The sequence below is a fragment of the Lates calcarifer genome, linkage group LG2 (genome assembly GCF_001640805.2).
Source record: "Lates calcarifer isolate ASB-BC8 linkage group LG2, TLL_Latcal_v3, whole genome shotgun sequence".
In the NCBI taxonomy this organism is placed as follows: Eukaryota; Metazoa; Chordata; class Actinopteri; family Centropomidae; genus Lates; species Lates calcarifer.
Window position 1 is genome coordinate 21,880,216 of NC_066834.1, and position 13,626 is coordinate 21,893,841.

The following is a 13,626-nucleotide window of genomic DNA, read 5'->3' on the forward strand; positions in this document are numbered from 1 at the left end:
GGTTCATATACTAATTTTATAAAGATGAGAGATGAAATACACTCCAAGTATTCCCAAACATTACAGTGCCACTTACAGTAATAGTAGCTTGCACGGTATGGTCATATGTCCATGTGTATTTGTGATTATGTTTATGTACTGGCTCTTACAGAGTCGTCATCTTTAGAAGTATGTCGAGGGGGAGGGTCATCATCCAACTCTTCCTCTGAAGACTCTGGCTTTCGCTTTTTCTTCTTTCCAATCTTGATGACAATTTTCCTGAAAGAGAGGAAAAAAATACACCATGAATACATGAAAACCCGTCCATACAGCAATGTTTACTGAACCGTGTTAAACAGTATCATGGGCAAAGTGAATTAAATTATTTTTTAATATTAAATTCACATGTCAGGTGAAGCATGGTGGCACAGACAAGGTATTACATACTAAACTTACAGTAACTTTGGAGGAACCTTTTTAACCATGTTTTTGTGGGTGGATAAGGAAAAAAACTGCTTGGGTGAAAGGCAGTCTTTAATGGATTATAAAAGATGGATGATCTTGTGTCATCATACAATGAGGCTTACACTGAGAGACAAACTAGCAGACAAACTGATAAGCTTTATGTCATCAAAATTGCCTTGCAGAAAAAAAAAAAAAAAACAGACATCTAAAGCCATTTGTTCATTTGACTGTCGACTACACTTAACTGTAGCCCCCTGCAGGTTTGCACCAGTATGCGAGATAGAGTGAAACAGGTGTTCATAGATTACTTCTGCTGCACTGCAGTCTGTAAACAATAGATCCATTTGCAGCAGTAGCCTATGTTCAGTAAAAATGCCTCTCTGTGTAGCTGTCAGCAGGTGGTTTTTAACCCCAACATACATGCTACAACAGCAGTGGAAGGAATGTAGGAAATCCTTACACATATTAATATGCTTACCATGGGAGCTGCCCAAGTTTATTTTATAAGCAACACAGCGCTTCGCTAAAGCTTCCAACTAGTCTACAGATTCAGACCAACATTATTTAGTCATAATTAGGCAAATATTTTTCTCCTTTTCTCTTTAAGCTACCATTGCTAGTTTGTGAGTGCTGCAATTCTCACAATAGCTTAATATAGAATTATAGTATCAAGACAGACTGCTGTGATCTTATAATATTAGGAGCCCAGAACGCAGCAGATTGCACAATGAATAGAGGCAAGCTTCTACTTTTCACCAGTGCTTCATACTCTAACTCTCTCTTCTCTCTTTCGCACACAGTCGCATATTATTTCTGTGACCTTTCGTCATATATTCTCTCACCACATATGCACACACTTCCTATCTTGCGCCTCTCCACACGTATTATCTCTTGGAAGCCACAGGCGCCAAATCTCTGGCCTGGTGTGATGTTAATGGGAAAAAATAAAAATAAAAACACTGCTATCATTCTGACACACAACAGTACCCCCCCCCCCCTCCCCCCCCTTTCTCTCTCTCTCTGTCTCTCTCCCACTCACTCACTCACTCACTCAACACGCTTCCATACACATAACATACATAACAAATCCACCCCCGCCTTCATGCAAAGGCAAACATGCTCCATATTCCACACACACACACACACACACACACACACACACAATCACAGGCATGTGCAGGTATATCTCTTGTGTGGAGGATGTCCCTGTGGGCTTGTTCATATGAGATTACATTAGAGACTCATACCGAGTGTGAACAAAAGATTCCCATGCTAGCAGTAGCTTCTCTTGTTAGCCAACAAGTCATTCTGTTACACAGCAAGTTAGTTCTTCAGACACCAAGTGGGCCCACTGGGCATGAGGTCAGCCTGCTGAACACGCAAGTCATTTGAGACAGCAAATCAACCATATAAATGAACACTGCCTCTTTTTTTAATTAACAGTTTCCACTTCCTATTTTCATCCTAGTCAGTCATAAACTGGTGTGTTCAGATGTCACCAGATTGTGACAAAAGGAGATGTGACATTCTCTTCTTTCTTCCTGGTCTCTATCTTATAAATCTTTGTAAGGTATGGCGATAAAGGAGAATAACCACAATAACACAACATTCACTGAACTGTATTTCTGTAAACAAAACAAAATTTTTAAAATGTTCTTAAATCTAGCTTTTGTCCATCTACATATACTGTGTCCGTGACCAGCAACTCACTATACCATTCACAGAATATAACTGGAGCACACAAAAAATGAGGCAGAACAGAGATGCACACAACACACAGAGCTATAATCACCTCTACACTTCTATTGCTTCTCTGCAGGTTTCTGTAGTTAAAATACAAACACAAATAAGCCAGTTTGCTGAATTCACTTAAAATGGTTTGACATTCTTCAGACAAGATAAGCTTGTCTAACTAACTTGACCAGTTATTACATTAGCAGTAAGTGGGTAAGAGGCGTTGCGACGCATCGCTCACTAAACAACGTAGTTTCTGGTAACAAAAGGGCCAAACTAGGGGGAAAAGAATTTAGCAAGCTGATATAGACTAACTGGTAATCTGTATTAAAGTCAAGTGCACAGACTGCACACCTAATGTATTATCTGACTGTGGAAAGTAGGAAACAGCGGGTTCTTCTGGCAGCGCTGTGCTAAAGAGCTGTCCCTTTCTGGTGTCCCTGCCCCCTCTGGATGATATTACATTTCCTAAATCCTCTTGACAATGACACTTCATGGTTGCCATGCAACGTGTCCTGGGGAGTGCATTTGACAATGTGGGCGGTAATGTTCACGGTGACATCACTTCCTGTGAAAAACAACACCGGTGCATGTCTCACCGTGTCACCGTCACTATGAGTGGCTGAGAAATGTGCCAAGTCAGAGTGACACAATGAAAGAAAAAAAAATTAACCAGCTGTGACACCCAGAGGAATAGAAAAAAATTACTATAAAGCAGCTGACCAGGACAGAACACAATGTTCTTCTTCAACTAAATAAAAGCTGGCTGGGATACGGGCCTTGCTGAACAACAGTGTCACATCACCAGGCAGCAGCTCAGCAGCTAACAGCAAGTAACAGGGCTAAAGCATCTCTGTGATCCCCATATGGAAAAACCTGAACTGTGAAACAAGATACTTGTGGGCTGTGAAATCATCAATTGAGCCAGCACAGACAGAGAATATTGATGGTGAGGTGGCTCCCTGGTACTGTCTACTGTCTACTGCATGCAGGCATGGCATTTACCAGAACAACGTGGCATAGTTAAAGCTTAATATGATGAAAAGTATATAGTCTACATACACACACACACAAAGCCTAAGCCACATCTTAGTGATGGTTACAGCCTGTTCCACCCTGCTGTGGCTGATACACAGGACCACCCAGGGGTTTACTAACACCAGTGCTAACGCACACGCTTCCTTTGACTGGATAGCCTTCCCACAAGCTGAAATGTATTAACTCAAATGGCATCGAGGAAACGCAGGCTTTCAAATCAACCTCTTACTGAGAAAAAGAGGTATGAAAGCAGTCAGTTTTACTCTTCAGGGTCAGAGTCTTGACAGTCAAGTCTCTGATGTGAAAAACTCAGAACAGAGCTTTTGCACAGGCAGAAATCATATCCACTGACCAGTGGCTTTGAAAGTGGAGAACAGTCTGGCCAAGCTGATAGGCAGAGTTTCTCCAAATCTAATGCGTCTTGCAGAGAAACTGAGAAAAGAAAATGACAAAACTGTTTGTTTTTATACTCCAGAAGAAACAGAATATACTGTATGACATGAAACTACACAAGCTTGAACCTGAATTCAAGAAGTCTACTTTGTTCATTTCAACACAACTGTAAATGCTGTCAACTCTTACAGTCTTATCCTCTGAGTAGCACAGTACCTACAACATCCATTTTCTATCTTTCACCTGCTGGTTAAAGACACACATGAAACATAACTCTGTAAGAGCCAATATACAGTATAGTCGGGGTCAAGGAACTGCATCATATTCAGAGCTTCAAATGTTTTCCATTATACAAAGAAATACACACACTATGGTTTATGTTACCCAATATTTTACCTCACACAGTCCCCACTAAGAACATTTCCCATGCTGTTTGATTCAAACTCATCAGACCAGTTATTTTATCCACGCCTGCTTTAAAAATGGTTTGGGTACAACAAAACACATTGGTAAATGCCAAAGCATTTGGCAGGAAGCTTTATAAACAACTGCCATGTAATTTTTGTTGAACCTAGTGAAAACAAGAACAGAATGGTAATCAGAAAATCCTTTTTTATTAGAGAGCAATGCAGAGATTAAGTGTAAGAAAAAGAAAGAAAAATGACTGTATCTATCATTTCAAGAAATGTAAATATAAAATATACAGGTTTGGATAAGCAAGTGATGGACTATCCAAATACTACACAACTAAAATTTAGCTGTGTGCTGGGGATCTAATTAGCAAACTATTGTATTTCCCACAGTTTGAGAGTTTAATTGTGGTGGTGGGTGGCACAGTTTGTGACAGTGTACATGCAAACTCATGAAGTTCAGAGGGCAAGAGTGTAACCAAGGCTATTTTCTAGGTGTGTGTGTGTGTGTGTGGGGTGGGGGTGGGGGGTAGATTTTTAGATTAATCGTGATGTGGACATGGACGATTCTGAATCGATTCACAAATGTCAAAAATCAATTTTCTAAATGTTAATTGATAACGGAATGCTAGCACAGGGGTTGGCACCCCACAGCTCTGGAGCTACATGTGTATTTATATTTAGATTTAACTAAGTGTAAGTTAGATTTATAATAACTCTCCTGGCAGAAATTCCAAATCCAGTAAAGTTTTATGTTGATATGTTGCACACTTTGGAGCCAAAATGCAACATCCCATCTCGAAGATCTTTAAATGACACAGTGGTCCTGACAGTCTACAACAGGACCAAAATCAAAGTCATGGAATCACTGATGAAAGCGGTATTGATGTTATTAACATTATTATGGATCATTACAAGTACTTTGGTCACAGTGAGAAAAAAGAAGCCCTGTATAGACAAAAGATGCACTGATAAACGCAGCCCTCTGAATCATAATTGAATTGAATCGTGAGGTGCCTTGAGATTCCCACCTTTACTATTTTTCTGTAGCTACAATTTACAGATGTCCCCTTACTTACAGGCTATCGGTAGACTCCAGTTAGGTGGCTGCACAGAGCAGCCTCTAGTCTCCATTCAGTTACTGCAGCACAGGGAACTCAGACAGGTGTGTGGCCAAATATTTGTTAGTTTGAAAAGAGTGAAATAAGGTGTTCTAATTTAAGGTTTACCTAAGCTGAAACTGGGTGATTTTATCCACCTGGACGGACCACCCAAGTAGAGCCTATGTATGGGAAAAGGTACTAATATTCTAAAAGAAACAGTGGAGGAGAAGCCTGACTTCTTAAATCAACAACACTACTGGTGTATGTTCTTCAGGTTGACTCTTAATGATATCTAAAAAAAAAAAAAAAAAACTACACCTTGTGAAATTCCTCACCAAATATTAAATGATCCAAAACTTGTAATCTTTATGACTGATTGGGGCTTCTTTTCTTTTTCTGACTTTATGAAGCAACAAAATGACTGCTTTATAATTAAAACTGAAAATGACACAAGGAAATTGGAGTGTTGACAGCACTTAAGCTGTGCTTGATTTGCGTTTAATCATTTTGTTACCAGAAATGAAACAATATTTAATTTTGAAACCTGTTTAATTTTCTGTAAAATTTTTTACATGCCTTTTTTTTATTATTTCCTCCGTAAAAACATCCTGACGGAGACACAAAATTAACATCTTATTCTATCAATTAAATTTCTGTTGTAACAGATATCAGAGTAAATATCATTTTTCAGCTCTCACTGTTCCTCATACCTTTAGCCCCCAAGAAGCCTATCTTCTCTAATTTCACAACCACATAATCTTCCACTTCACATTGTCCCATATCAATACATTTAGATGCATTTTCATATTAAGGGTGCAGACTGCACTTAATGTTTGTTACTGATGGAGGATAAAGTGATTTATTTGCCTCCCCACCATGATTTAAAGAGGCCATCCTCCAGGCATAATCTTGCATCTCTAATTAGACTGCTCCTGATCTGACATTACAGATTGATCCCTGATGATAGGCTACCATGAGTTTTTTCCTTAGAGTGGCAGGCTAGTTGCTGTTCGAGGCTTACTTGGCTTCCATCCTTCTATTGTGCCAAATAACCTCCATCCCTTGTCCCCCCAGTGTTGTCCTGCCCTACTTGGCATGCTGCCACTGGGAGAGAATGTGTGAGGGTTTGATTTTAATAGAATCATGATATGATAGTGCTTTGCAGGCCAAGACTGCAATGTGGTGCTTCAGCATCTCAGAGGGGCCTTCATCACCTTTAAGCTGGTCTACCTCAGGAATTCTGATTGTGTGTGACTGAGTCATCCTCAAAACCGGTGTTAAGTGTGCTGTCTGTGTGTGTGTGTGTTTCACATCCTGAGGGGCTTATTGAGACAGTAGTGCAGGTCCTTGTCAGGAAATCCCCGTTCTTATGAATGGAAGGCTATAATCTCAGTGCCACACAGCACACAACTGGAAACGGTAGTAACAGCACCATCAAGCCCCCTCTCAAAGACAAATACTGTATCAGCACAGTGCACATGGCCACACAGGGGATTTCTGCTTTATTCAGCAAACATTTTAAAAATGGGCAATATACTCTCTCTCACACACACACACACTCAAGTACATTTGCACGATTTTCAACACAAAAACATACAACACAACATATTTATATATCACACACAAGCACACGTGAACATGCACACACACGCAGCCTGCAAGGGATTAACGAGGAAAACACTCAATTAAAAAACAGCTTTAGCTTTTCCTAATGAAAAAGTGAGGGAAAAGAGATTAGACGGCTAGCAGGCAAGCACTGAAATATGAACAGCTATATGCTGCAGCATATACGCCAGACTTAAACCTCCATTTTCTATCATGTAATTGATCTCACGAGCACCATTTTGTTTGATATTTTCCTGCTACTGCGCTGCTTTATACTATCAGCATATTTAGAACATGCTTCCTCTCAGGAAAGACTGGATGTACAGCTTTGAGCGAGCTGGAGGATCCAAATTTATATTAGGGGAAAAAATGTAAAGGGAGGAGGGGGATGGAGAAACAAAAAAGGGAGGGGGAATGAGCGGCACAGTGCTTTCATCTGATGATTATATGAGGTTATTTTTCAGCAGGTAGGCTGCCTGGAAAAGCAAATTCCAGCCCGCAGAGAGCTGTGATCAGCCAAGCTTGGCCTGTAAAATAACCCTTGCCTCACCCAAGTATGGATTTTGTTGGTAAATATTTTGATACACAATAACCTAACATCTACCAGTGTCTTTGCTTCATATAATCAAGAGGAGTACCAACATCTGTGCGCACAGATCTTGTACAGTTTTCAAACCACAATATAGCTGTATACAACTACTATATAATGAATTTCACATATGATTAGGGTTTTTTTAATTAATTTTTGAATTACATAAGCAACTTTTGAAACAAAACATTGTAACTGAGGGAATTTGAAGCTGTGGGAGAGATGCCTGCGTTATGTTTTTAACAGATGATGTTGAGTGATTCCCAGGGTTATTTCCCCTTCCAGCAGCAGCGAGCAGGAGCCTCCATGTTGATGTGTTTTGATTTCTCTAAAGGCTATTGGATCTTACAGTCTCTGTTTAAGCTTTGATAAATTTTCATTACAGATTATAGTCTATTTAATGATAAAAAATTCAAAGACTTTTAAATAGGGGTTTTGTATAATTCCACAATAGCTGACTTTAATTAATCGTAATGAAAACTTCTTACACAGTCGTATTTTCCCAAAAGGCACCCAGATCACATATTAAAGCACTTAAATAGCCATGAAAAAGATCACTGATAAATACATAGCATTTTTCTCTTGGATATGTGTCATATTGCTAGTCCACCTGTCACAGCGGCTGGTGTATCCATAGTCTAATCAGCTGCTTTCATTTATGTTTCTCATCATTCAGACAGATTTTCCATATGATGATATGACCCCTAACTTGCTTGCCAAGCGGCTGGTAGAGTAAACTAACAAAGCAATCCAGAAGGCACTTACTAGCAAATACAGGGAGCTGATGATTCTAGTAGAAACCCAGGTAGTAATGACATTATAGTGGTCACAGAGAAACAGAGACAATTAGTATAATAGTCTTATCTCAGACGCCATTCCCTGCTTAAAAATGGTCAGCTGCAATGGGAGTGTGAACATACACGGAACACCGAATACACACACAACCTCAGGCTTTTTGAACACAAGCCTGCGCACACCCTCAACAGAGCGGAGGCTGAAGTAATGACTTCAGCGGAAGGTTAGTACCTCTGCAGCCGAGATGCATTAATATTTTATGGGGAGATCCTGGGTGGTGCATGCATATGAACAGGACTCTCCTTCTGTATGAATCTCTCACTGGAGCTTCTTGTCATTATGTACGCAGGCCGTCTCCATCGCCTCACATCAGCAACAGAACAACTATCTCTCACTGTAGCTGTGTAGAGGCACTGCTACATGTACGCAGAAGAGCAAACACCAGGTCTCGCAGCGTTTGGTGGTTCAAGCCAAACATAGTGAGGTACAAGCCGACTCCAAATGAGTGCACTGCCAACACTCCATCACTGATGTTGTCAACTTTGTCTCCACTCCCAGACGTCAGGACTGAATTTAATGACGTAAAGGCCTTGACAGGTAACAAGAACATGGAGGTGCAGTCCAAAAAAGATAAAACACTGCAGCACACTCACAGCCTTGATACAAGTACATTGGCTTATATCTTTTAGGACTCATTACAAATTATCATTACAATTATTAAAAATTCACAACAGCAGCTTCTCTGCTGTGAGACTTGTTACCATATTACACTTGTTACAACCAAGTCAGTGTTGTATTACAGCTAGAATGTTTGTTCTCTTAGGCCTGCATGCTCCCTCCTGTCTGTCTTGTGTCCACACGTATGCAGTCCCAGAGTAAGATGTCATACTGATAAACAGTGTATGTGCTCAAGTGTCTGATCAACTCAGTTTCACCTATTGTGCTTATATGGTTGTACTGTATTTTTATTTCAAAAGTGACAATACATTTTAATGATGTTAAAAATAGTACGTCTGCTTACTTTGTTTTACTAAAGTTTCAGCGTTATAATCTTAGCAGCATAAATAAAAAAGAAAGTGTTGGAAAAACAGGGAGTATAATCAGGTCATCTGGTGTTCAGGCCATATGGCAGTATTTATGTTTTCGTTTTTCTGTTTACATTACAGTGCCACGAGCCTGTGACTGATCATGTTCTAACTTCTCATGATTCAAGGCCCAGACCTGCCTGACTGCCTTAGTGAAACTGGACTTTCTGGATTTGTCAATGTCCTTTAAGGGACACAACAGAAGTAAGTTTTTAATGTAATTTGTTACAACTGGTAATTCACAGCATAACATAATAAAGGGAAATAGACTTTCCAACCCTTTAAGAATATTTTCCACATCATCATGGTCAACAAGAGTCAAACTTGTGTTGCTTAGTGAGACCTCAAGCTTCACTAAGTACAGCTCTGTGACTGTTTTTTATCGTGCAGTTTCCAATTAGTAGAAAAGTAAAAGCTCTATTAGCATGAGGATTCGCCAGCTATGAATCTTCACACCTCAGATGAAATATTCACACACTCCCACAAGCCTCTTGTCATATACTGACAGAACTATACATCACTGCTACATGCGCTGATGGCCTGGATATCTGAACGTCTTTTCTCAATTGAAACAAAGGAAGAGGAGCACAGAGCAGGAGCTACAACTGTAAACTATAACTGTGGCCACATCCTAAAAGAACTGTGAAAAGCATCACACACATATGTAACCACAAAAGATTAGAGTCACAGCATCACACAGATAATTCTGACTGGTCCGAGGCTCGTTCAAGGTAATGTGCACAGACTGTCTATAGTGACATGCCCTGTTCTGTGCAGGCTAGTGCAGACTCCTAATGATCTTGAAATATATTATCGTCATGACAAAACTGGGGCTGGTAATTGAGCTCTAAAAGCCTTGTCCTTCCTCTACCTCCACTGACAGAGTGCTCGGCTGTGATGAAAAACTTAAAAAATAAACAAAGCCAAAAGCTTTTTACAAAAACAAACATTTCCAACACATATAAAAGGCCATGGCCTGTATAGAATTTTCTGTAAGATCCAGTGCCAGTCCTGTCATCTGACCAGACTGAATTAGTTTGACATTTTAAAATGGCTGGAATGCATGATGTAATGAGTGCTATAAAAGGATGACTGAAGCAACATTAGGCTACATAAGCAGGCTATGCTGCATGCATCCTGATCTGAAGATTTTTTTCCGCATGTAGGCCAAGTATGGTTACACTGAATAAAAATGGGTTACACAGCTCATTACTTCGTAACAACAAGGATTGTTATCAGTGATATATTTGAATGACAGACTGCAGACAACTTGTCAACTGCCTTTCATGGCTAACAAGTCTTAGATTGCATTTCATTAAATGGTCATGGTTTGATCAACTCTGTCACCACGGTAGCAAGGTGGTGAGGAGAAAAAGGATCTGAGCCTGCACTAACCAACCAAGCTAGAGTGAAGCTTCCAGATCTCAAATGCGTTCTGCCTCAAAGTTAAATTACATGATCAAACCAAACGTTAATTTTCTGATCAAAACTTAGCTTGTTCAGTGAGACCACCACATCAACAATCCTTTAGTTGACCAAACAGCCTGACTTGCTATGAGCATCAGCTGGCAAGTACATCCAACTAAAGCTGGAAAGCTACTGGGACTGTATCACTGTGACTGATGCCTCCATCATCTCACTATTCTCTCAAACATCAGCACTGCCACAACTTTCTCATTATCGCACACACGCGCATGCACATGTATACATACACACACACACCAAAATCCATTATCTGCTACAGCTTTTCTCCCCCTGCCTAGCTCATCTAATTATTAATCAACACAGCTGCCAGCCAGATATTATTGTTGACCATTGTCAGTCACTCTCACACTAGGTCCAAAAACACAGGCCCTCTCAATGATGGTTTAAAACTAATAATGTAAGTTGTTTTTTTTTGTTGTTGTTTTTTTTCGGTTGCAAAATCTGACATTACCATATTTAAACATTCCCCTTTTACTTCAACTGCCTGCCTTGGCCCTCACATTGCACCAGCTGATATCTCAATAGCTTGTGTTGGGTGTGGCTTATAGCTACACACCGTGTATAGCAGTTAAACAGGGGGATGGGAAGCGGATTACGGTATCTATACATCAGCACTACTTGCCTGAATATACTAGGCAGTACTGTCTCACATGTAAATGCAGCCTTTGTTTGCTCCTCCCATGTCTATGCTGATGACTGAGCCTGGTTTATTGTTATGGCATGCAGTAAATTCTGTTGAACTTTGAGCTTCCATCTTGGCAACCACAGGCAGAAAATGTACACTAGTAAAAATGTACCAGCAAAGTCAACCAGTACACAAGCAGGCTAAATCAGAAAAACACTCTGCTGCTTCTGTATAGACACAAATATAAGTAAAAGCTGTAACACAATATATACTGTGTTCCTAGAGACAATCACGTACAATTTGAAGGGAAGTCCAAGGCAAGTAGAGAGATCAGTTGTTGGTAATCAATTCAAACATACTAGGATATTATTATCTTAATTACCAAATTAACTCAAACCCAATGGTTTTTTCTTAACAAGATACATAGTTCCAATTTCAATTTTTTTATAGTGCTATCATATGGCAAGAGATACACAGATACACTAGCAATTCAGCAGCTTGTCAGACATAACTGAACAGCAGCAAATGTGACCTCTTGAAAAAAACTTTTTAAACACCATACCATCAACTATCCGTTTAAAACCCTCATGCTCGGTGAGATCAGGTTTCATTGTATTTGTCAGTTTTTCCCCCTAAATCTGAGCAAGTGAAACAGTGTGGTAACAGCACTGCACATCTGTGTATCTGGTTCTGCCGGTGCTTTGTGACATTTATCAGTTTGCCCTAGGTTATGCACATCAACTTGAAAAATGAATGCAGATGAAGAGAAGAGGCTTCAAAGACTCCAGTGACAAAACATTAAATCTTTCTTTTCAGTACTGACAAAAGAGCAGTGAATGATGCTGAAATGATATGATGATATGATATGAATGATATTTGATTTACACAAAGTAACTAATTCCAATTTTGATGATCAATTAACTAATTCAATCATTTACTGGTTACAGCTTCTCAAATGTGAAATGTAATGTGAATTTCGTTTTGGATTGAATACTATTGTATTTTTTGTACATCACATTGGTCTTCAGGAACCTTTGTACATTTATCATGATGTACATTTGTCATGATTCTTGGTGCATTATAAAATAAATAAATAATTACATGAATATAAAAATAAGCATTCACTCAAGCCTTATATTTGGGTAAAATATGCAAATCAATAGTCCAATGACAGTGAGTTTACAACTACAGTGGAATACATTTGATCATTTGGCCTCATCAAATGCTGCCGTGGTTTAAGCTCAGGCTGAATTAAAAGAAATGAGATCAAAGTTCTACTTGCTGGATTATTTTTTAACAAATGACGGTACATGTCAGTGGTTTATAGAACAGCAATAACAGCTGTGACTACATACCCAATCTTGGCCTTCTGCTTGGGCTTGGAGGAGGGTACAATGCAGGCCTTCCTAGAAACCTTCTCTTTGGGCCGTGCCTTGCCGTTTCCTTTGTGCTCGCGGTCACGGTGGGTCTTGTACTGTGAGGAAGAGCTGGGGAAGCTCTCGGGGCTCATAACTCTGGGGATGTTCTTCTCTCCACGCTGCCGGGCCTTTGCAATAGCTTCTGATATTATCCTATTGGCCTTCTCCTGCTTGTCCTGCAGAGTTGACTCCATCTGATGGTGTGTCCTCCGTGGCGTCCTCTTCTCCGATGAGGAGCTGGATGAGGACGAAGAAGATGAGGAAGAGGAGGAGGACGATGAGCTGCTCTTCACTGGGGGACTGAGGACCCGTACCTGGCTACCAGGACCATTAGCGTTCTTTCGGGGCTAGGGAGAGAGAAAGAAAAGAGAATAATAATTAGTATTTCGAATTAATACTCTCTGGGGGAAATATCTCATAAATATTACAGACATTATATCATTTATTGTCAATGACACAAACCCATTATCAGATGCTGTGCTACAGAGGGACGCAGTGACACAAAGAATATTATATAAAGATGACATTTGACGTTTGATGATGTACAAAGACAAACTTTTGTAGATTCTCACAAAAAAAGACAAGCAAAACAAAAAGATCAGATGGAACTCAGGTACAACACACACAGGTACAAGTCCTAAACCACCTAATCAATTTGCATTTCCCCACATAGAGAGGTACCAAATAAGCTATTTTAAGCCAGGTCTGGTATTAAATACATCAGGTGTTTTTCTGTTAAAAAAAAAAGCTTTATTGTTGCACAAAACACCTGTCTTTGTATTTTGCAACATATAACAAGTAAAGATGTTAGAATAAAAAACAAATAAATAACAAGGTTGTTACTATGAACATATGAAGCCATTACAGAGTCATACAGCTAAGATAATAGGTGAGTAAGAAAG

The 13,626-nt window shown here is 39.7% G+C and overlaps 1 protein-coding gene across 9 annotated transcripts in view; it reads right to left on the bottom strand.

Annotated features, from left to right (window-relative positions):
* chd9 (chromodomain helicase DNA binding protein 9) overlaps positions 1-13,626 on the bottom strand; it is a 71,067-nt gene that overhangs the window by 33,986 nt on the left and 23,455 nt on the right. For all 9 annotated transcript variants that reach the window (XM_018666729.2, XM_018666728.2, XM_018666727.2 and 6 more), the window contains 2 exons: positions 12,662-13,071; positions 150-258 (listed from right to left, as the gene is read on the bottom strand). In XM_018666729.2, coding sequence (XP_018522245.1) covers positions 150-258; positions 12,662-13,071 — 519 coding nt within the window. The remainder of the gene's footprint in view (positions 1-149; positions 259-12,661; positions 13,072-13,626) is intronic.